This window comes from Boleophthalmus pectinirostris, unplaced genomic scaffold, assembly GCF_026225935.1.
Source record: "Boleophthalmus pectinirostris isolate CB_2022bp ecotype Guang Dong unplaced genomic scaffold, ASM2622593v1 HiC_scaffold_2, whole genome shotgun sequence".
Lineage (NCBI taxonomy): Eukaryota > Metazoa > Chordata > Actinopteri > Gobiiformes > Gobiidae > Boleophthalmus > Boleophthalmus pectinirostris.
The window spans coordinates 19460523-19484766 of record NW_026571152.1 but is presented as its reverse complement, the minus strand read 5'-3'; the positions used below and the strand labels follow the sequence as shown (position 1 = coordinate 19484766).

Here is a 24244-nt window from a genome sequence, read left to right as displayed (position 1 = left end):
GTTAAGTGTCTTGCCGAAGGACACAGCAACAGAATCCAATGGAGGAAATGGGATTTGCCCATCAAAAGAAACACTTAAGGCCACATGTGCCGCTGCCATGTCTTCAGATCTATAAGATGAAAGTGCATATGGTAAAATGTTGACACCACTGCGCTTACAATAACTCATGACAGTATTATTATTTATGGGCATTGCTTTGTGTATGCTTATAGCCTATACATGCATGTTATATGTTTAAGAGCTGGGAATTCTTCAGAAATGCTAACACCACGATATACACAGCCCTTCTTGACCGGTGGAATACCTGTGTGAGAGGTTTACACAGGAGGCCTGGTTCTACTTCTGATCCAAGGGGAGCCAGCAGATGTCCAGCAGAAGATTAGTAGGGCTTTGTGGGGGCCAGCATGTCCTGCACTGGGTCTTTCTGAAATAGCAGCAACATAAAGCCCCTATATTGCCATTAGTGTAAACACAAGGCAGGAAGTAAAAAGGCTAAAAATACTACAAAGATTTTTATCCTCTTTGACACGGCCCTTTAAAGTTGACATCTGTCCAAACTTGACAGTAACTATAAGCGGCCTGCTGTATAATGTAGAGGTACTGGGGTCAGGAAAAACTCATAATGACCTTGAATTTTATAGTCTGTATGTATTTGTCGTGGCTAGAAATGCAATACTAATATACTCGTAGCTTAACTGTATACATAGCCTATATTAGTCTGTGTCCTTATGTAGTCATTTGTTTGGTATGTTTATATTTAGGCCTATTGTATAAGTTATTAGTTAATGTATAAGTGTAATTATTATTATGATTATAATTATTTATACAGGCTATATCTTAAACATATTCTAGTTTTAAGATGATTAATAAGAGGAAGCATGTGAGAGTAACTTGTATAACTAATATCTAGAGGACACATTCCCATATGGCCAATTTACAAATTTAGGGTGACCTGATGTCCCTATTTACCCAGGACAGTCCCAGTTTTGAGCCCTGTGTCCATTGTCCCAGCAGATTTATCCAAAACTATTGATTTGTCCAAGCTTTACACAAGAAATGTTCCAGGTGTCCCTATTTTTGACCAATTTGATACCGGTCAACAGTAAAGAAAAAATGTCATTTGTTTTGGTAAAATACAGAAAAGCTGGTCACCCTATACCAGCTTCCAACTTCCCAAATGGGGGTACTACTTCTAAGACTCTCCATCCTGTAAATAATAATAAAAGTGAGTATCTTAATGGTTGCCTGTGCTGTCACGTGGCTCGGTTGCTATGGAAACCTGTAAACTCTGGTTGTTATGGAGGCACAGCTAACGCTAACGCTGCACGATTAGCATCTCTGTTTGGCTCCCGCAAGTATTTAGAAATAATAATAATAATACGCATATGTAAAAACAACGCTAACTGTTTGATTGGGATGATCAAATTCTGTTCATATTCACGAAAAAAGTTTACGAAGTTGTCAGCTAAATTAAGGCTATATAGGAGTGAACACTTCTTAGCAATTTCGAAATATTTCGCGTTAGCTTAGTTAGCATAATGTCGGAGGAGACCACTCAAACTATGGAGCAAACGGAAAGCCAAGAACCGGCGATGAAAGAAGGAGAAAATATGGACGAAAACACGATGGAGGAACCACAACCAGCTGAAGTGAGTTTTTTAGATGAACCACCAGAGGACGACAGAAAGCAGCACCGAGAGGACGGAGAGGATCCTACCACGTGTGCGCCCACATCCAGCCCTCTCAAACAGATGTCAGGTGAAAATCCTATTGCAGGGTTTCAGATGACCAATTCTTCTTCTTGGATTCTTCTTATTGCCAACTGTAACGTTTTAGTCTTAGGCACTTTCTATTGTTTTGTGTGTATTATTTTTTTTTTTTTATGTCAGTACTGTAATGGAGTGCTTTGTTTTTTCTTATATATGACTTTTATGTCTGTTTTGTTAGCAGCAGTGGTAGAAAGAGTGCTGAAAATGTGTATTCAAGTAAAACTACAATTACTATGCTAAAAAGTACTCAATTACAAACACTGCTGCCAAATTTGTACTATGTAAAGTAATATGCATGCATAGTACACAGTTTTATCAGCATTTTTGATCACTTCTTACACAAAACTTGAGAAATAAACAGCTTAAGCTCAATAAGTTTTGAACCACAAGCACCATTAGCACTGTGCTTGTTGGTTGAAAAGAAGCAAGACATGGCTTTGAGACAAACGTGCATTGGGATGATGGGCACTTGTGCTTTTGTACTGTATTGAGAACCTCTATCTTACTAACTCGATTATGTGTAATAATTAGTTGCTTTCCACTCCTGTACGGAAGTCAACCTCAACTTTTTTATTTTTTCCCCATGACAGAAGTGGTAGAAGAAGCCGAAACCCAAGCCAATCTCCCTGAAGTGACTGAGCAGCCTGCAGAGTCACAATCAAATGGTGATGATGTTGGAACTTCCACAGCAACAGGTGAGATACTGAGCTATTGGTATTCCATTATCTATTAATAATACCATGTTTTAATACTGTATTTGGCTGCAGTGAAGGTAGTTCTAGTGCCAGAGGGCCATGTGATGACTGTAGCTTTTGCCATCGGACTCAGCATTGGAGAGCTAAAACAACATCTTGCCTCAGAGCTGAGAGTGCCTCCAGAAGTGCTCCATATTTTTCTTGATGGTAAGTGAAGGATACTAAAAATGGCATATGACAGGTTTTCATGTTTTCCTGGTAGAATAATACACAATATTTGTAGTTTAGTACAGTTTTATACCAATCAAGTGGCAAAAAATTATGTGAGAATGAGTATCACTAACTTATAAAGATGTTGATGGCATAGATTCCATCTGAAAAGAAACTTATGTCAGCTGAAAATGATGCTCAAGGAACATTTTTATGGAGGCAATTTAAACATTCACTCAACAAAATAAAAGTGTGGCCATATTTGTGTATGTTGTGTAAATTAGATGGTACTTGTTTACTGTATAGTTGCTGGAGGTAGTAATTATGAAAACTGATGAGAAAGTAAATCTAAAAACCTTAGAGCACAGAGAAAATGTGCAATTTTTTAAAATGAATTTTGTGCAAGATTCTAATGTAAAAAAATCGATGTTTTAGTAAAATGAGTAGTTTTACCTAGTCAGATAGTTTTTAATGTTTAAAAAATAATAATAATAAAACAACAAATAATACTGTATGCTTTTCCAGGGCAGGTTGTGGAAAACCAGCAGGCCCTTATGGATCTTGGTGTCCAACCACATGGCTCCACCCGGATGGAGATGAGCTCAGCTGACCCCCACACGTACCCTCTGCGCCCCCTCCGCCCTCCAGAGCACGACAACATGCCCGATGTCATCACTGTGAGGGTCCAGACGGGAGACGAGAGCCCTACGTCCTCTTTAAGTAGGGTTATAGAAGTCTGAATCATTTAGACTTTCTAAGAATTATGTTGTTAATTTCTTATACACTTGTAAAAATGGCACAGTTCATCTTCATTTAGCCCTTTTTTGACATTATTGTACTCAAAAATTACCACCACTCCAAAGTTATTTCTAGCTTTTGCATATAATAAAATATATTCATAATCTGTGTATTACAAGTAGAACTTATTTTTCTTGATATTTTGATCTACAGCACAACTTTGATACTGGCAGTCTTCTTTGGACCCTTTTTTCTTAACTATTATCTCTTAAATAATGTATGTATTTTACACTGATTACATGCCAATGTGCAATCCCTAAACCGTCGAGATTGGTTCCATCATCTGTCACTATTAAAAAACGTTTCTCAAGCTTGATAAACATATTGCTTATTACCATATGTTTGGCCTTTTTGCAAAACATTACCCCTTATCTCACTAGACAGAAAGAGCCAGGCTAATAAAATTGTTATTTATACTTTTCTGCTTGTAGATGGCTTCCAGGAGGTGGTGGTTGAAATCCAGCGCCCCCCGCAGAGAAAACCTTTCTTGGGTGGATACAAGCACCGTCTGACAGGGGCTGTGTACCACCACGCCAGCACACAGACCCATCCCCAGAGGAGGCCAGGCCGAGGGGTAGAGGTCTTCAGCCGGGATACTCAGGTACTTCACAGCACACATATCACATAGGTCTATAATGAGCAAACATACAAATGCCTGAAAGCACAGAGGAGGGTTGAAGCCAGAAGAAAATTGTTTAGCTAAATGTCAATATGTCTTAAGAGGGTAGCCAACCTTTTATGTTAGCAACCATCTAAGAGAATGATAAGGTGTAAAATTACTTTTTTGAACTATGCAGCGAGAAATGGTTGAAACAGTCCTTTTACTCTCCTCTGTCACTGATCTCATATTCATAGGTTTCAATTATGTGTTATTTTGAGGACAGTTGACCATTATTTAATATTTTGAATTGTTAGTTTCTAACTGTCATCATTCTGAAACCTATGAAAGGCCAGACCAAATGCAGAGCGCAGAACACTCCCCCAAGGCATCCTCCATTTTCTTAATGTTTGATTATTCAGCAGTTAGATTCATCATCTTCCTATACTACTATCTTTAATGATCTAATGATATAAAATATGGTGCACACAGCTCTCAGTCATGGTTGTTTGTCAGATCTTAGGTCAATTTGTGGAGAAAGGTATGCTGGGAGCTACAGAAAATTTTCGATTCAGAGCAGTATTTTAATTACATTGTAGTGTTTTATTTACTACTCATTTCTTGTGCTTACTTCTGTGCCATGGTTGTGTGTATCTTATTAATTAGAAGGTCATACATGCATTTTCTATAAACTTTTATTGTTGTAAACCAGCTAGAGAAGAGCAAGAGTTGTTGACATCAGTGATACAATGTGGATGCATTTTTTCCCCTTAGGGAAATTTCATGGAGACCTTGTTTCTGTATGCTAGTCTAATAGATGCATCAAGAATTTCGGACTTCCGGTCATTGCGCATTGCACAAAGCATTGCACAATGACCTGAAGTTTCTTGATGCATCTATAGACAGCTGTGTTTTCTCTGTCATAGAAGCAATATTTATTCTGAGTTTACTATAAAGTAGTAGAATTTGTCATAAGTAGTTCATAAACTGATGAGATGATATGCCCTCAGCTAATCAGTATACAAGATTCAGCCATTATTGCATTGCTGTTTTACATAGAAATAACAAAACCTCATCCATAAAAAGATCACTAGTAACATAAAATAATGTAAGATTTTTATTTTTTCTCTGAGGATTCCACTTCCAAGAACCAAAGGCATTTCTTGGATGTTCTGCTCTGTATTTTCTAGAGGTTTGAACATGCTACCTTTCCCAGGAGCTGGTTGTTCTGAGTTATCCGATAACCTTGTAGTACATGGAACGCACTGGTATTTCTCAGAGATGATGCTCCGGCTCAATCCGCCCCAACATCCTTATTCCAGTTAAGCATCTATTAACCAGTTCCTTCTAATGACAATATTTCACAGCATAGGCAAAACACGCTGAAGTTGAAGTTACCTGTTAGACTTAGACTTAGACAGACTTTATTGATCCACAAGTGAAATTACTTGGACACATCACATTATCTTACAGTAACACAATAAACTTCTAAATAAGTAGCAATTCAAAATAGCAAGAGATTGGTATCAATAAGACATAAATTATATAAATGTATGTACAGTAAGTAAAAAATAAATGTCATAATATAAATACAGACAGAATATCACAGTTATTTACTAGAGGTCAAAAGGACACAGTGTAAAGATGATATGACTGACAGAAACAGGCTTATCTGTTATACAAGGGTGAGTTGTTGTACATCTCTGTGTAGTATGGTGTGAATGTAGCCCTGTATCTCTCACTGTAGGAGCCTGTTGGAGAATGAGCTCCTCTGTCCCTCTGTAGTCTGGTGCAGTGGGTGAGCAGGAGTGTCCATGATCGAGAGCAGTTTGTCCAGTGTCCTCCTGTCCCTCACTGTGACAAATGTCTCCAGCTCACAGCCGATCACGTGACCAGCTTTATGGATCAGTTTGTCAGTCTGCCAATGTCCCTTTTACTGGTACTGCTCCCCCAGCAGACCACAGCGAAGTACAGGATGCAGGCCACAACAGACTAGTAGAAGATCTCCAGTAGCTTGCTGCTGCACACATTGAAAGACCTGAGCAACTGAAAACAAGTGTAAGCTGAAGAAGGGTGAAGGACCAGGATCAATCCAGTTAAATAAGTCTAAAATTCACAGCATTTAAATACTTTTATATATAACATTACTTTTTATTATAATTGTAGTATCAGAATTAGTATTGAGTATCTATCTCTTAGTATCAAAATCAAGTTTGCAAGTATCGTGACAACACCACATAGCATGCCTTATCTCCATTTAATTATGAGTGTCAAAGTTATTAAACTTCCTGGAGGGTTTACCGTTTATGGCCCCTCTGCCCTCATTATTTATCCACATAACTTCTTTGTTTTATATTCCCTTTATAGCCACCGCAAAATTCCTTCTATCAGTTAGTCACACAAACTTTTTTTGACCCAATGCCCTTACTGCCTCCACAGTCTCCACCCACTGAACCTGGCACTAAGTTCATTCAAACATTTGACCCCTGTATTATTCCTCAAATATAATGTCAATTATTATCTACTAAATCACAATATTGCCCTATATCTTATCAATTTTATATTCATTCTATTTAACACAACTGGCAGGTCAGCAGCCCTAATCATTTATTGCATTATTATAAATTAAACTGACCCACAGTGACACAAGGCAGGCTGGCTTGTTGCACATAATTACACACACACATTCATACACACACATGTAACTTCTTAATGAGAAATCTACAGCCCTGTGTTACATTGTCCACTGACCTGTCACCTGCAGCAAGAGGCTTTTATTGCCTCATTACAATGACAGCGACACAGTGGACACCAGTTTCATTATACATACATTACCATACATTACAATTGTGTTTCTTGTATGTTTTTTTTTTCTGCCCAGCCTAATTTTGTCAATCATTAATTTTACATAGGGTCTCTATGTGGCCCCTCAGAGTACCATGTTAGCACTTACAGTCCCTGACAAAAGTCTTGTCGCTTATCCATTTTGTAGAAACAAAAGCTTATAACCTGACTTTAAATTAATTGATTGGTTTTAGAAATGTCTCATATGAAAGCTAAAACCCACCCAAATTATGCTCAGTATACTAAAATAAATTTGCTTCACTGAAGAAAGATTGATCATTTAATGAACACAGAAAGGTCAGATTTTGGCAAGACAAAAGTTTTGTCGCCTACAGAAAATTGAACAAATAATTTACTTCAAATACAAAACTATGTTGCATAACGTCAGTGAATTAAGTAGTGGTGCTGTGAGATCCATATTTAATATCTTGTATGACTTCCATGAGCTTGAAGGACCCGCATCCATGCGGTTCAACAATGATTCATACAATTTGTTGATGAAGTCATCAGGAATAGCAAAGAAAGCGTCTTACATGCCTCCCAGAGTTCATCAAGATTCTTTGGTTTTGCCTTCCATGCTTCCTCTTTCATTCTACCCCAGACATGCTCAATGATGTTCATGTCTGGTGACTGGGCTGGCCAGTCCTGGAGCACCTTGATCTTCTTCACCTTGAGAAACTTTGATGTAGAGATAGAAGTATGCGATGGAGCACCATCCTGCTGCAAAATTTGACCCCTTTTATGGTTGGGAATGTAAGCGGTAGCTAATACTTCTTGATATTTTAGGCTATTGATATTGCCTTCCACCCTGCAAATGTCTCACACACCCCCATACTGGATGTAATCCCAGACCATGATTTTTCCGCCACCAAACTTAACTGTTTTCTGGGTGAATCTTGGATCCATGCGGGCTCCAGTAGGTCTCCTGCAATATTTGTGGCGGCTGTGATGTAATTCAACCGAGGATTCATCTGAGAAATCCACCTTCTGCCACTTTTCCAGTGTCCATCCTTTTAGCAGAGTGTGGGCCTTGGCAAATGCCTCAGGGTTTTTTTAATTGCCTTTTGTTTAGTGCTGGTTTCTGTGCACTGATTCGACCATGGAGGCCATTTCGAGATAGAATTCTACAAACTGTTGTGGTTGACACAGGGACTTGAGGTGACCAGGCCTGGTGGAGTCTGCTGCAGTGGAAAAGGGGCTGGCCTTGGATTTTGAATCAACAAACGGTCCTCCCGAGCAGTTGTCTTGTGGGGTCTGCCGGACCTGGGCTTGTCAAAAACATCTCCTTTTTCTTATTCTTTGTACTTGACGCTGAGACACAATGAAGGTGTCAGCCACCTCAGCAGTGGATCTGGTCTTCAGCCTCTTGATAATTAACACTTTGGTCTCAGGGTGGACCTTAGGCATGTTGTCAGAGGTCAAGTTGCAGTTGATGTGAAGGTCTGGTGTGCTGGGGTTCTGTTTATACACACCCACTAACTGACTGATCAGTAACTGATCATGGGTGAGGCTGTAATCTAGGATTGGGTGCATCATATGACAAGGCGACAAGACTTTTGTCTTGCCAAAATCTGACCTTTCTGTGTTCATTAAATGATCAAGCTTTCTTCAGTGAAGCAAATTTATTTCAGTATATTGAGCATAATTTGGGAGGGTTTTAGCTTTCATATGAGACATTTCTAAAACCAATCGATTAATTTAAAGTCAGGTTATAAGCTTTTGTTTCTACAAAATGGATAAGCGACAAGACTTTTGTCAGGGACTGTATAATGACACAGGAGCCAGGCTGAAACATGCAATCAGATTAGTTTATTTCAATAATGCATGTGAAACACGCTCTTTGGTAATCTATTATTTTGAACAAACTCAAAATTCTCACACCTCAGATTAACAGAGTTTAGCGCTTCCCCCACTGATTCTGCAGAAATTCACTATGTTTTTCAGTCCTTTGTGATATTTTTTTCCTTTATTTTTTTCCTTGTAATCAGCCATATTTGTTTTGCTATGGAGAAAACATGCATGTCCCTGATTGGCCAATCCCTCTGTCAATCACCCCCATTTGAACTCAGGGAGATTCACTGTTATTTTTTTTAATATGCTGACTGAAGGTTTCTAGAGTATGTAACTTAATTATGTTAATTGTGTAATTACTATTACATAGATTTTTATCATGCAGAAAGCTGGTTAAATGCAGATCAGTAGGTAATCAACACCTCTTGGCAAATGTGATTGTGGATGCATGTCAAATGCAGGTAAAAATTTTTGTGTTTACAACAACATTATTCCAGCTTTATAGACAGCAAACTACGTACATCATGTCGCATTCATTTTAAAACTTATCAAGACATACTGTACAAAGAGGTGGGCGAAATATTGTTTTGAAGAAGTAAAATTAGAATAAACTAATGATAGTATGTTAATAGAGTTGTTGTAACTCTTCTGGTGGTGGGTCTGCCAAATGCTTATCTCCATGGAAATGTTATTGCTTTGCCGAGAATGTTCCACAGTATGGCATTAAACTTAGAGAGATATACTATACAATGGAACATTTCAGGCAAAGCAAAAACATCGTCATGAAAATAAGCAGTTGGCGAATCCTCCTCCAGAAAAGTTACACAGTGCACACTTAATATTACAGTCCATTCATATTTATGGTTAATTTGACCTCCACTAACTTGCAAATTGATTACAGTAGAAAAAATTAATACCTCAGTTTTTTTTTGTCAATATTGCCCACCACATAGTTTAACCAAAATGTATTGTCAAAGCATTCTTCCTTATGCTACTCTTTCTAAAATTAGTGCTTTTTGTTTCAGACCGTGGAGGTGAAGTCGCACTCTCAGCAGTGTCCAGCAGATGTTAGCACACAGATGACGGGAATCGGCTGTTATATTTCCTGTACAAATGACAAACTACTGACCCCTAGAGGCTACTCCACAGCGGCGGAGTACCACGAGCGCAGACTCAAAGCTGTAAGTCATAAAAGACACCAAAATAGCAACAAAACATACGGTAAAATCATAAATCTACAAAGGTCAATCTGTAAATGTGATGAAGTGTTCTTTGTGCGCCAGTAAAAGGTCTTAAAAAGTCTACTTTTTCATCATAAAAAATATAGTCCTAACTGCATAGCGCACGAGGCAGTGTTTGGTGGCTCAGAATAATGTACCTTTCTAGTTACCATAGATACAGATTGCACAGATGACAGATTTGGCGTTTGATGTTCATTTTTCAAGGTTAACAAAAAGCTGTGGAGCTAGTAAATTCTATTGCCTATTATGCAAAATCAGCTTTTAATCATGTTGTTTCCCTTCTTATTTGCCCTGTTTGGAGTGATTTGTGCATGTTTGAGCAATCTTTAATCACTTATTTTCAAGACGCCACATTGCTGATCATCAACTTCTATTTTCATCACCACATGGCATGCCCATGCCCTCTGCTCTCTCAAGGATTCAGTAGCATCGCGTCCTTTTTGTATAAAAGAAAAAAAAAAATCAGCTGCTTGCAAGAATAATGTGCAGTTATCCATCGGAGGTGTCGACAGCTGCATGGCTCTTTATTGTGATGATGTTTACGGTGACTTTAGGCAAGGCAAGGCAAGTTTATTTGTATAGCACAATTCGTACACAAAGTAATTCAAAGTGCTTTACAGAATAAGAAATACATTAAAATCATAATAAAAACAAATCAAAACATAAATAATCATGAAGATTAAAATTAAAAAAGAGAGACATAAATTGGAGAGAAGAGTGTGGAATGAAAACCTTTCAGTTATATGCACAGTTAAACAGAAATGTTTTGAGCCTGGATTTAAACAGCGTCACAGAAGAGGCCTGTCTCACATGTTCAGGAAGACTATTCCAGGTTTTAGCTGCATGAACCTGAAACGCTGACTCCCTTTTTTATATATATCTATATCTATCTATCTATATATATGTGTGTGTGTATGTATATGTATATGATATATATATATATATATATATATATATATATATATATATATATAGTATTTGTAATAATAATGTATTTGAAAATGATTACAGATTACAACGATATAGCAGACACAAGCACAATATGTATTCTTTAATCCAAAAGCATAAAGTCCATAAAATATAACTATAACAGCAAAAGAACAGGCAAAATAAAAGCATTTATTGCACTATTTGTGTTTGCACTAAATTACTTTGAAAAACACTTGAAAGTTTCACAGTGCCGCCTAATCTTGAGTGTAGGGGCCTTTTGTGCCTTGGTTTTACATTTCTTTGTTTGCAAATACATTACATTTTAACCTTGGAAGACTCACTTGTCTGGAAAATCTAGCCTTTGCACAATACTCTTCAAGTTATGCAAAACACTGGTCAGTTCAGTGAAGGCTATGCATCAGCTGAAGAACTGTGGCTAAAATAAAACTGAAATCTATGGTATATACAACAGTCTTATAGAGCTGTAGGTCTTTAGTTGTTTAGTCAGTTGCCCTTGCCCTTTTCACATCTAGCAAACGGACCACCAATTACATTATAGCTAACTCTGGCACATTTACATCATTTGGTGTTGATAAATGTGCGTAGTCCCTTTTCAAATAAATTAAAAAGTCAAAATAAAAAATCTAAATACTGAAATAATAATGGTTTAGTCCTATTCACTCACGCTGCATACTCCCATAGGTAATCTGTCTCCAGGCTGCGGCCCGGTGCTGGTTGGCCAAACAGGCAGTGGGGCGTCTGCGTCACGACAGAGATCGGAGGCTGGCCTGGCTGGAAGTGCAGGAGAGACGCAGGAGAGAGGAGAAGGAAGAGCAGCTCCGAGACAGAAGGAGGCGCTGGAACGACCCCCAGAGGAGAGAGGACTTCAACCTGCTCTACCACGCCCTCGACAGTAAGATGAGGGGATTGCATGTGTGTGAGGAGGTTTGGTTGGTCAAATAAATGAAATCAAACTTCAAACTAATATTATTACTGGAATTCTATCAAGGTAGTTACATAACCAGTTCTGGGTCAAGATAATTTTGTATAAGGTTCACTATGTAGCTTTTCTGCTTGTCTCTTTTGTACTTTGCTTTTAATGCTCCACAGTATGGTATTAAATTTATCTATATTGCATTTCTTCAACTACAGATGTTTTTATTGCCAAAAATATTTGCATTCTTACTGTGAACACGGTTGACTTTTTATAGATCTGACCTGTAACTTGACCTGGTAGCATATCATCAGAAGACCCCCTAGGCAGAAAGCCTCATTACCTCTTCTATTGGTTTGTCAGCAACATATCTCTTGAACAATTGAATGTATATTTGATGAAAGCAACAGGGAATAATCCCTGGATATCAGGGAAGAATTAGGAAACTTTTGGATGTATACCAATTAAAAATGGCTGCAACATCAAAATTTTTAGAGATATTGACAGGAAAATGCATAATCATGCATAACATCATTAGCTAAGGCCAGCATTACATAATTTGTTGGTTTACAAACCCACCAATGCTATATTAAAAGAAAAAGATTTAAAATAAAATTGAAATGAAGGTTGTAGAGCTTGAATTACTGAACATTTTGCAAGTTGTTGACATTAGTTGAAGTTTTACTATACTATGCAATGAATAATAATGATTATAATGTAATAATAATTTTCCAGAGTGGAGAAAGGAGGAGGAACAGCTGATCAATGCCACCTTGAAAGGAGCTGAGAGGAAGGTCGCGCTCTGTGCACTGCTGGAGCAAGAGCTGGAGTACATCAAAAACATTGGACTCAAACAAATCATCTTTGACAAAACCAACGCAGACAGGAGCATTAGGAACTTTCTAGACAAGGTCAGAGGTCGTTATAACATACCTGTTACATTATCATTCATGAGTAAATCAGTACGTTTTATTGCTGTTGTAGAAAAGTTAAGTGAATGAATTAGAGCCCCGACCGATATATCGGTTGGCTGATATTATCGGCCAATACGAGCACTTGGAGACATATTGGCTATCGGCCGATATGCTTGCTGATAGGGGCCGATATTTCACGTGGGCATGTGATACCTCATTATAAAGCTTAGACTCTCTACATTATGTTCATTTAATCCAATTTACAGACAGATAAATCTTCAAATATGTGGCTCCGCATCAGTATTTATCTGCGGAGTGATTTGTCTGTGTGTGTGACCGTACTGTCCCTGAACACACGTCACTCACGTCGCTTCACTCACGTGTGTTTGTTTACACCCGCAGACACAGATCCATGTGCGCAACACTTGGATCATATTATTTTTACCCACAATCGGTTTGAGTCTGGATTAAAAGAACATTTATTAGTGCAGACTTGTGATGTGAGGAGGAGCCTGTGTGAGCGGTGAGTGTTGGAAATATGACGACTTTGAAGCTAGTTTTGGTCATTGGTTAGCGATTAGCTGCTGTAGCTCCTGCACATAAACAGACTGTTTTCTCTCCTCTGTTGGCCGACTGTAAAGTGACTACATTGGTCGTATATATGTTACTGGACCAGCAGTAATATGTAAATGAACTGTGAATAGAGGTGTGAATGATCCACATTTGCGCATATAATTAATTACCACGGCGTGCACGTATTTACGGCTAAAGGCTAATAGCGGTAGTTTCTTTACTAGCTTGTAGTGATGGGTCGGTCGCGAACAAAGCGGCTCTTAGAGCCGGCTCTTGGAAGCGAATGACGGGAACCTGCTCCTTATTGGGAGCGGTGTTTTCTCTTTCTCACTTTTTTTCTCTTCACGTTGCGTGCAGACTCGTGGTAGTTTGACAGCGACAGCGGCAAAACTTTCAGAAATATGCATGTGCATAGGATAAAAAAAGTGCATATGTGGCTGCAGTTCAGCATAAAATAAATAAACCAGGACTAATTTTGGGCTCAAGAGAGGGAGAGAGATAGAGACCGAGTCCTGACACTCAGTCCTGGTTCAGTTCTGGTTTAGTCCTGTTTTACACATGGTTTAGATCTGTTTTAATCCTGGTTTAGTCCTTTTTCAGTCCTGGTTTAGACCTGGTTCTGTTCTGGTTTAGACCTGCTTGCAACAAAACAATCTGAAGAGCTGCTTGGGAGCCAAAAGAGCCAGCTGCTTTTAGTGAGTCAAGCCAAAAGAGCCGGTTCTCTAAAAAGAACTGGAATACCCATCACTAGCTGTTAGAATGTGATGCAAAAATGCCATTAGGCCGACCTGCTGTTTGTAAATATGACGTAAAGAGGCAGAATAACAATAGACGTTGCCTAAATAAATCCAATTTAAAGTCCACTAGAGCCAAACCTAAGTTTTTTAAACAATTCAAGATTTACAGTGAATTTTTACATCACTAAATATATCTGCGATTATATCAGCTATCAAATCCCATTTTATCGGTTTCATAACGGCCACAAGAAAATCGATATCGGTCGGGCCCTAGAATGATGAAAGCAGGTGTAATCTTCTCTAGTCTATACAAATTAGGCTGCATTCACACTTCTACTGGTCCTGATTTGTAGATTTGGTTTGAGACTACTCAAGACCTGGTTTAATAGGTTAGACAGGTTTTAGTCTAGGTTTAGTTCCTAATTTACTAGTTTAGATCCAATATATATATATAATCAAGAGTTTTTGAGTGACTGACTTGTAGTTACACATGGGTTAGACTCTTTCCATATATTAGGAAGTTCTGAACATGCATAGTAAGGTAATCCTCACCTACTGCTCCTTAGTCCTGACAGGTTATGCAGCACTCATGGGTCAAATGCAAAGAACCGTTTTTCCCCATGGACTCCAATGTCTTATATACACTATTGCTTTTACATCCATTACACTCCAGCAATCCAACTTAATACATTGGAAAACCTATCACTGAGAAAAGTGTTGTGTTGTTTCAGTCTGCAGCCCCTTATCACTGGAAATCGGCGAAAGGAAAATGGATTGAGATGGACACCATGAACACTGTCAGAGCCAGAGAGCTGAGAGACCTGTTCAATGATATCAGTGCCCCTCCAGTCAAACAGAGTGATCGGCTGCAAGTCCTCATGATGCTCAAACACACTGTCAAGGTTAGAAGATTTGTCCCATTGTGTTACTTAAAGGTACACTGCGGAACCTTTCTAATATAGTGTATAGTGTTGCCATGTAGAGGTTATTGCTTTGCCAAGAACCTTTCACAGTATGGTATTAAAGTTACAGACCTGATGTGTGGAGAGGCCACCCAGCTCACAGAAAGAATCCATATGTTTCAAAGTATATTTGAGTAATAAAAACACTCATGATAAATGAAATATGTATACATTAAAGCCATGCTGTGAAACATTCCAGACAAAACAGTAATATCTCAGTGGGAACAAACTTACCTATGATATGAAGCAATGCAAGAAGGTTATGTACTTTCCGCTTGCAAAGTTATGTAGTGCAGCTATAAATTTACAATAGCTCTGTTTGCACAATTGCCAACTGTAATCAGTGTTTTTATGATCACTTTGGAACAAAATAGTTTTACAGGTTACGGTGAAGACACTTTATTCTGTGTTCAATATTTTGGTCACTTTTTATTTCGAGACCTACAAAGATGTTGTATAAAAGATAAAAGTTTTGAGAATGCAAGTAATGGACAAGACAAATTACTATGTGCGTAATATTTTGATTATTACTGCTTTATATTTCAAAATATGAGGGGCTGTTTTATTATGATTTTGAGAAAAGAATTTACGCAAATTAGGGTTATCAGAAATATGGGAAATCAGATAATAGCTAAATGCTAAATGTAGTATCAAAACTGGATACTAATTTGAGCAGGTATTGATAATAAAAAAGTCACATTCACAGGACAGAAAAAACTTTCCTGAATAGCTTTAGAATGATCTTGAGCTGTGTCAGAACAAATATACTAGTGTACACTATGGCACCTACCTGGTTGATTGAGGGATTACACAGACTAAAATGTTTCAAGAAAGTACTATAATTTAATGTTGAAAATTACATTCTATTATCTAAGTGAAGAGTGTTGTATTATTATTATTATTATTATTATTATTATCATCATGATATTGTAATAGGTATAAAAGGTATTCCTTAGTATCGAAATTGAGTTTGAAATGTGACAACAAGATTATGACAGCACTAATGCAGATAGAACAGGTTTCTGTTTAATCTTTTGCGTCTGATCAGGAGCATGACTGTCAGCTGACGCGGGACCTGGTGGACTTGGTGGACAGAGAAGTGGACCTGATGACGCGCTGTGTGAAGGCCTCAAGTCTGAAGGGGCTGAGGCAGAGGATCAACACACTGTTTCTCCAGTATATCAAAACACCCGCCTTTAACCCCCAAGTGGCCAAGCTGCTCAAGGTAAGACAATGGGGCTCTGTGAGATTGGAAAAACATCATGGCAAACCAAAATGGCTGCTGGGGTGATATCCTTTTATTTTTGTTTGCTCAGAATACACATGAAAGTTCGGCGCAGAGATATTAAGGGCTTTTTGTGCAAGAAAAAAAATGGTGGGATTCTGTGGGGAAAAATGTGTTTTAAAAATAACTTTTTAAAGAGTTTAGTCACTGAAAGTATTCTGTATTTAAAACAGAAAAATTTGGTTAAAAAGTTACACAGAGTTTGAATTTAACTAGATGCTGACTCATTTTGTATATTCATTTAATTTGCAATTTTGTGGAAATATTTCAAGAAATGCATAAATTAAATTTATTAAATAATTACATTACATTAATTAAATATATAAATTAATTGATATATTAAACTTACATTAATATTTTAATCTGGTGTGCTAAATTAATTATTTTCAGTTTTTTTTTTATTTTTTATATTACATACAAAATACAGAGCATTACAAAACAGTACACAAAGACAGTGGGGTATTAATTGTTAACATATAAGATATTTAAATTGCCATATTACCTTTTTATTGTACTGAAAATGCTATATTTGCATAAACAATGTATTGAAATGTTAAATTAATTTAGTCCACACAAGTCAGTCCTCCTTCACTGCACTATCACACCATAATCAGATTCCATTTCCGCTAATGAAATTGCTGCATATCATATCATATCAGGTTCATATTATCAAGTTGTATTGTATTGTTTTGTACCACGTGTATACAGTTACTATAATCACTTTACAGTAGGCCAGTGGAAGAGAAAACACACTGTTTATGTGTGGTAGCTACAGGAGCTAAGCTCTAACCAATGAAATGGTAAATGGTCACATTTTTATATAGAGATTTTTCATCTTCAAGGCATGCAGAGCGCTTTTCAACAAGGAAACTCTCACGCACACACACACCATACAACATACACCAATGTACGCAGATACTAGGGGCGAAATGGGATGATTGTCTTGCCCAAGGATACAACGACAACATTTATCTTAGCGAGCTGAAATTGCACTGCCAACCTGTGGGTCGGTGTTCTGACCGCTCACCCAGTTATGTTTTATGTCGAGAACGGGATTTGAATCGCCAACCCTCGGGTCAGTGGGCAAACGCTTTACCAACTGAGCTAAAAAAAAGAAAAGTACCTTTAAAAACAACACACTTGCCACATTCACTGCTCTGACATGCACCTCTCAGATCATAAATCTTCACAAGTAAGTGTCCTTTTAATCCTGACTCAAAACGATGATCCATAAAAAGAATATAATCCAGCATGTTGACAGCAGCTGCGTGTGTGCCTTCTGTCTATGGGACAGTCCTCACTTCTTCGCAGTCGCACAATAAAAACAAGCTGTAGTTTTGTTGCTGGCCTAAACTGAGCTGAAGCTCACTTTTATTTATAGTCAAAAGCTTAGATCAGACACAAGAGCATTTAAAGCCAGCACCTCAGTGGATGCTGAGAGCACACTGGTGTAAACTAGAGCACGTGAGTCATGTGACATGACTCTAGGGGTGCATTCAGGGGCAATATGGCACTGGACGTAACACAGACATATTACTCTGATAAATACTGATGCGGCGCCACATATTAGGACATGTATCTGGCTGTAAATGAGATTAAACAGACGTAACATAGCGAGTCTAAGTTTTATAATGACGTATACCATGCCCACGTGGACTATCAGTCCATATCAGCTAGATTTAGGTAAATTTTTCTGAAAGTGCCCATATCGGCCAACTGATACATCGGTCGGGCCCTAATTATAACATTGATCAGAAAATAATGTTATACAGAACCTTTAAACTATGTGTTTCTCTTTGCAGGTTCCTCAGGATGTTTCCCTACTGAAGAACAACATGCTCTTGTGTGGTAGCTGCCATCGCTACCTGTCCATCACAAGCTTCAGCCCTACTCTCAGCTCCACAGAGGGACGCTGCAGGGACTGTGCTCGCCTGGACAACATCGCCAGGGACCGCGATGACTTCTCCTGCTACAAGCACATCCTCAAGAGGCTCAGAGAGGATGAACAGCTGATCAGCAAACATTCCAAAATACCTTTCCTAATGCAGGTGGTGCAAGGGTACTAATACTGTGGCCTTTCCAGGAATAGGTTCACAACCAGCAGAGGGGTCCAAAGTTCAGTAGCAATTGCATAATATTATTTATTGTCAGCATTTATTCTGATAAGTGTAATATTGTTTGATGTGGTTGTCAAACCAATTTTGATCTAATCTTATTAATAATATAGATATTAAACAATACTTCAATGAGACATGTTTGTCACTTCAAGGGCATTTTATCGCCAACAGATTTCATATCTACTTTGAAATTAACTAGCCATGTGCTGCCTCTGTTCTACTCTGCTTACATAAGTTAGTTATTAGTGTCAAACAAAAACAGATATGCAACTGTCAACATAGGCCTACACATACAAATAGCATACATAAATAGGCATATTAGTTGTAGTTTGTCTGTGAATGTGTTGGCGTGGGCCGTGTCTGGTTAAGATTAGGTACAAATCTGTAATAGTTAAGATGAGGAAGACACCATGAGGCTGTTATTTTTAGCTCTGGCATATCCTACAGGATTGATTTAAAGTTCATGCTTGCATTTATTTAATTACAGATTTTTATTGCTCAAAAATACCTTGAAAAACATGCATTCTTACTGTGAGTGAGGTTGCTTCTCCACAGATCTGACCTGTAACCGAGCCTGGTCTCTGTGAAGATAGATATGTTCAGTGCCATATTATTATACCATTCCAGGCCATAGATGACATTTCTATGGATAAAAAAGTTACACATTTAAGTAGATTAGGATTTTCTCAGGCCTTGTGCTCATCGTGTTTTCACAATAACATTTGTTTCTTGTTTAAGGTGGAAGACATTCGCTATCTGATTGATGTGATTTGGTCTAAGCAGTCCGCACTGTTAGACTGCACTGACCTGTACAACCTGGTGTTAGTGCGCTGGGACCAACAGAAGCACTGGAGCCCCTGGAACTGCATTCTCCTGTCCAAAGAAGAAACATCGGCTCATTCTCAGCTAAAGGACGTTTATATGGTTTGTATTGGAAGCAACTGTACCTGATTTTTACTACCTTTAAACTTCAAAAATTGAAGTAGTTCATTTTAAAAGAATTGCAGTGATCCAAAATCACTAAAGTCACCCTCACTTACTTTATGCATTCCAAGTAGGGGTGGGCAATATCTCGATATTTTAAATATATCAAGATATTTTTTAAACTTGATATGGATTCTGACATATTGTATATATCAATATAATGCTTATATTCAATTCTGATTTCGCCGCTTCGCTTGTTTGCCTTCTCTGTGCGCGTCCCTGCCTCCCTGATTTTGGTCTCATTCACTCCTCACTACCGCGTGAATGCCAAAAGTTGGTGCCAATGAAAAGCTTCTAGCGCCACGAACCTTTTCCACCATTTAAGATAAGATAAGATATAAGATAAGATATGCCTTTATTAGTCCCACAGTGGGGAAATTCCAGTGTTGCAATGCGCAATTTCAGAACAGCAGGAAAAGGTAACACAGATAATAAATAATAGCTTTAATAATAGACTTAAAATTTACAGACAAGACCATCAGTAGCCCATCCTCATATTCCATCGAGTCGTGTCCTTTAGTCCGAAAGAAACTGAACTGCATCAGCAGCACTAGGAGCAAGCTGTTTATGCAAATGAGCCATGCGGTTTTATGTTTCGTTTCTATAAAACATGTGCTCAAAACTGCATTAAACACATTATAATCTCAAATGGGCTGATGTGGCTCTATAATCATTATGCTTTATTTGTTGTAAAGTTTAGTAATGCAAAGTTTATTTATGCAGAAGATTTTAATCAATAATCTGCTGCAGTGTCACTTGTACAATAGTTTTTGGAATCGTTGGGTTTGATCTGCGCAGTGAATTGTGGGAAACCTTAGAGCTCCTTACAATGGTGAGGGACATGGGTCTGTTAAAATAAGTAACCTCCCGAGCTTCCTCTGCAAATGGAGCTCATGGTTATCGTATGGTTAACAGAGTTAATGCAAAGATGAGCTTGAGTTGAGTTGTTTCATTTATGAATGAAAAGAAGGCAATATGTATTATTTCTTTTATTTTACAGTTAAATTATTTATGTAATCAGGGATTTTTGTAATCTTAAATGTGGCAGAAGCACTTTGATCCTATATGAACTGTCTAAAAAAGACCTTGTGGAATTTGGCTATTTGTTTTTGCCAGAATTTTGCTGAGTTATTTTTCCTGTACAGATATCGAGATATATATCGTACAGCGCACTCCCTGTTTTGCAATTGAATGAAGATGGCATACAGTGGTTTAACCCCCTGAGCTGCTACAATATATCTGTACAACTTTTACTTTACTACATGAAAAGAATCAAGTACAATCCCTTTAAATTCCCAAGTTTCCTTGTGCAATCCGATGCATTGGAAAAATATGTTAAGTGGGTATTCTACTTTAATTCAGTTAAGTCATAGCAGTGAGCCCTTTTTCCAGTCTGTCTTTTTAATTATTTTGTTGCCGTAATGTGCATTATCTTTTCGCTCTCAACACTTGGCACAACATCTTACTTATCTAACTTAAAATTTAAATATAGGTAACTTAACTGTTTATCAGTCAGTCAGGATATTTCTTAGTTTTTAACCTTTACCATGAACTCAACTAAGTTATAGGAGGAAAAAAGTGAAAAAGTTGGGACCTCTGGGGAATTAAACTAGCTGAAATATTGAATAAGTATGGTATAAGTGGGCTCTGGCTGGCACTACAAGCCCCGGATGGTGTTTTAGGAGACAGAGGAGAAGCCAAGCAGGAAGGACTGTGCTGCATGAGTGGAAGTGACTGCACTGTAGATTTAGAAGAGTGGGCTAAAATATGAATGTGACTGAACAGGGCAGTGAGGAGAAAAACAGTTTGGAGAAGAGCAGAGGTGTATTTGTTTTTCTGTGTTGGTGTTGTTTTGCCATTCTCATTGACTTTGTTTATCAACTCAAATGCAATGAAAGTTGTGCAGTTTTCAACATAAAAAAAAGACATTTTCATTTTTTTTTTCATTTTCTTTCCTCTGTTGACCACCTATGCAAATCATTCAGTTACTATTGAATGATTTGTTTCTGTTGTTTTGATGTAGATTTGTTATTCAGTATCCTACTCTGGTTCAGTAATACAGGCTTTGGAGTTGCTGTTTGGTTGTATAATTTACAATAACACATTACATTCATTACATACATTCATTAATACACATTAGGGTAACACCTAATTTTACAGAATCCTTATTACAATATACCAAACTCATTAAAAGGAGGATGAGTACATATTTTTATTAAAAAATTTATAAATAGGACCATGTACACTCCCAGTTAAAAAATTAAGAATGCCCTAATTTTTCCAGTTATTTATTGCAATTCCAGTCGTGCAAGTCCAATGAAGAGCTTGAAATGGTACAAAGGTAATAACTGAACAGCCAGAGGTTAAAAAAAAGGATAAAAGATAACAAAACACAAGTCCAAGCTCTGCCAAAACTACCTCAGGAAATGTCTCGAGCTGGTTTTGGGATTAACTGGACAGAAGAGTGAAAGCCAAGAAACCTGCAAGTGAAACACATTCATAGGAACTTCTGCAACAGTCTTGGGAAAAAGTTTCTGAAGAATATTTGATTTCTATTGTAGAAAGAATGCTATGAGTGTGTTCAGCTGTTATATCTGCCAAAAGTGAATCAAAAGTTTTATGAATCAAAAGTTTTGTATATGTTTTGGTCACCAGTAAACAGTAAATAGTGAACAGTAAACAATAAACAGTAAATGGTACAAAACTGAAAAAAGTGTGGTGTTCTAAAACTTTTGATCGGTAGTGTATGTCTCAGTGTTTAAAAGATGAAAAGATAAACATGTTAAAATCAAACATTGCTTTTACTGATAACAATTACAAAGTTGATTTATTACTTTCAAAAACATTCACTTTGTGTTTTGGTTTTCAAGGTGATTATCCAATCAGAAAGCAGAATGACTCTCACATGAATCTCTTATTTAGGTTGCCAGTTTCAGTGTGGAAATCCAGTTTATTTCAAATTGAAAATGACTCTCTCTGATCTGTGTCCTCACTACTTAAACCCCAGTATCTGCAGCCAATTATGAATGAGTGTTAGTGCAGCCTGTGCAGCTCAGTGAGGGAATTCTGGAGGTTCTGAGCTTTCACATGAGGAAAGACCTGTCCATATATTGTGAATGAGAAAACATACATGCAGGTTAAAGCATTGAGAACAAAGTTTCAGTTGTAACTGTGTGTGTTCAGTCCCACATTTATTTTCACTCACTGTCCCTCTCCCTTCTCTGATTTAGGCGTACGAGGCAGAGTTTATTTGTCGTATCGAGCAGAGGCACATGCTGGCCAGGCAACACTTCAGTCAGATACCTGTCATTGCTGCACACATGGACCCAGAGCCCCACGCCGTTCTCGACAACCTGCTCATATCCAAGACCATCGCCACGGCAACAGGCAAACACGACACACACACCGGAATGGCTCGTTAAGAAATGTCCTGGGGTGTGCTGTTTATGTCAGGGTCCGTTATACCTCCTGCTTACTCCATCATAGGAAAATAAATGACAGAACACGTTGATTTGCACGTTAAGCTATAGTAAAAAATTTTACTGAGCATTTAGCCTACTACAGAATCTCTGTTTATTATTTGAAACGCTTATTTCAGATTGTACAAATTCAGAAAGTGTAGCAAAGTAAGTAAAATTGAGACTGCAATTTATTGCATGTCCAGTGTTACATAATAAAGATGAGTTGGAATTAAAAAATATAATTGTGATTTTTGTGACAAGCATTGCTATTAGATTTGTGATGGATTTTTTTATTGGAAGATTTTTTTCAAAGTTAAAATTTTTAACTTGTCCAGAGAAATGTCAACTGATAAATGAATACGAGAATCACATTTCAATGCATGTTTGTACAGATCTTAACACCTGGATTATTGTTTTTATGCAGCAAGTGACTGGATATTTTGTTGTTTGTGGTGGAAATTACTGTTGCAATTTTCCATCTATTTAAATTGTGATTTCAGTTTTACCACATCTGAAAATATGATTGAGGATGAAACTATAGGGTAAAAATGTACATGTTCCAGTCCAAAATTCATCTGTGTAAAGAGTGAACCCCAGTGTCAGACTCTAACCAGTGATTTTCTATAGTCACTTAGAGAAGGACTACAACTTCTGAGCCGCAGTTTTAAAATGAAAGCACACAAAAAAACACATGACAAGAGTGATGGTAAAACTTGCATTTGGAGAATGATTGAACAGTTTAGAATGAAAAACTGTATTTTGCTGAGATTAAATTTTGTTTTGGAAAACTAAAAGTCTATTAAGGATTTTAAGTGAGCTGTTTTGCAAATGTCGATTTTCAATGGAGGAAAGTGCCAAAACGATTGAAAAAAACTGTAACTTATTTACTGGTACTTTTCCTCTGTATTGTAATGTAGTCTTAGCAGGATTGTATCATCTTGTATCATTAATAAAAAAAAGAATGCGTGTGAATGTAACTTTCCGTCTATAATTTATTAAACACCCTAATAAAATAATCCTTTTATAATCTTCGGCATTAGTTCAGGGTCAAAGGGTGCAGATGCACCTGGCAACTGTTTAACAACTGTCTGAGCACACTAAGATAAGAAGTTAAAGGATAGTTTTTTTCTGAGAATGACGCTAAATGTCTCAAAGTGACTAGTGTGGTGCAGAGGCGGGTACCTTAAAAGGAGGCTAGAGCTAGTGTGCTCATCCTTACCCTGAGGCAGCACAGAGGGAGGTAAGAACTGTCTCTCAAATATTAACTCTCTTGACTGATATTGTACTATTATATGATGCTTCATGTAGCCAACTGCAAAGATTTTAACATTTGATACTATAAGTTCAACATATTTCATTGTATTGACAGAGAGAGGTTTTGGACAAGCCTTTGCAATAAAC

At 37.6% G+C, this 24244-nt stretch overlaps 1 protein-coding gene across 1 annotated transcript; it reads left to right on the top strand.

Annotated features, from left to right (window-relative positions):
* Positions 1 to 1562: 1562 nt before the first annotated feature.
* iqub (IQ motif and ubiquitin domain containing) lies at positions 1563 to 22804 on the top strand. Its single transcript, XM_020932074.2, has 13 exons — positions 1563 to 1758; positions 2360 to 2464; positions 2537 to 2671; positions 3200 to 3376; positions 3904 to 4073; positions 9731 to 9886; positions 11579 to 11789; positions 12546 to 12721; positions 14766 to 14936; positions 16045 to 16221; positions 18084 to 18329; positions 19137 to 19322; positions 22613 to 22804. Exons 1-13 carry the CDS (start codon positions 1563 to 1565, stop codon positions 22802 to 22804), a joined length of 2298 nt encoding a protein of 765 aa, XP_020787733.2.
* The last annotated feature ends 1440 nt before the right edge of the window (positions 22805 to 24244 follow it).

Coding starts and splice junctions, on each gene's coding strand:
- iqub (XM_020932074.2), top strand. CDS start 1,563: ATGGAGCAAACGGAAAGCCAAGAACCGGCGATGAAAGAAGGAGAAAAT. Junction 1,759..2,359: donor CCCTCTCAAACAGATGTCAG/GTGAAAATCCTA, acceptor TCCCCATGACAG/AAGTGGTAGAAGAAGCCGAA. Junction 19,323..22,612: donor AGCTAAAGGACGTTTATATG/GTTTGTATTGGA, acceptor TCTCTGATTTAG/GCGTACGAGGCAGAGTTTAT.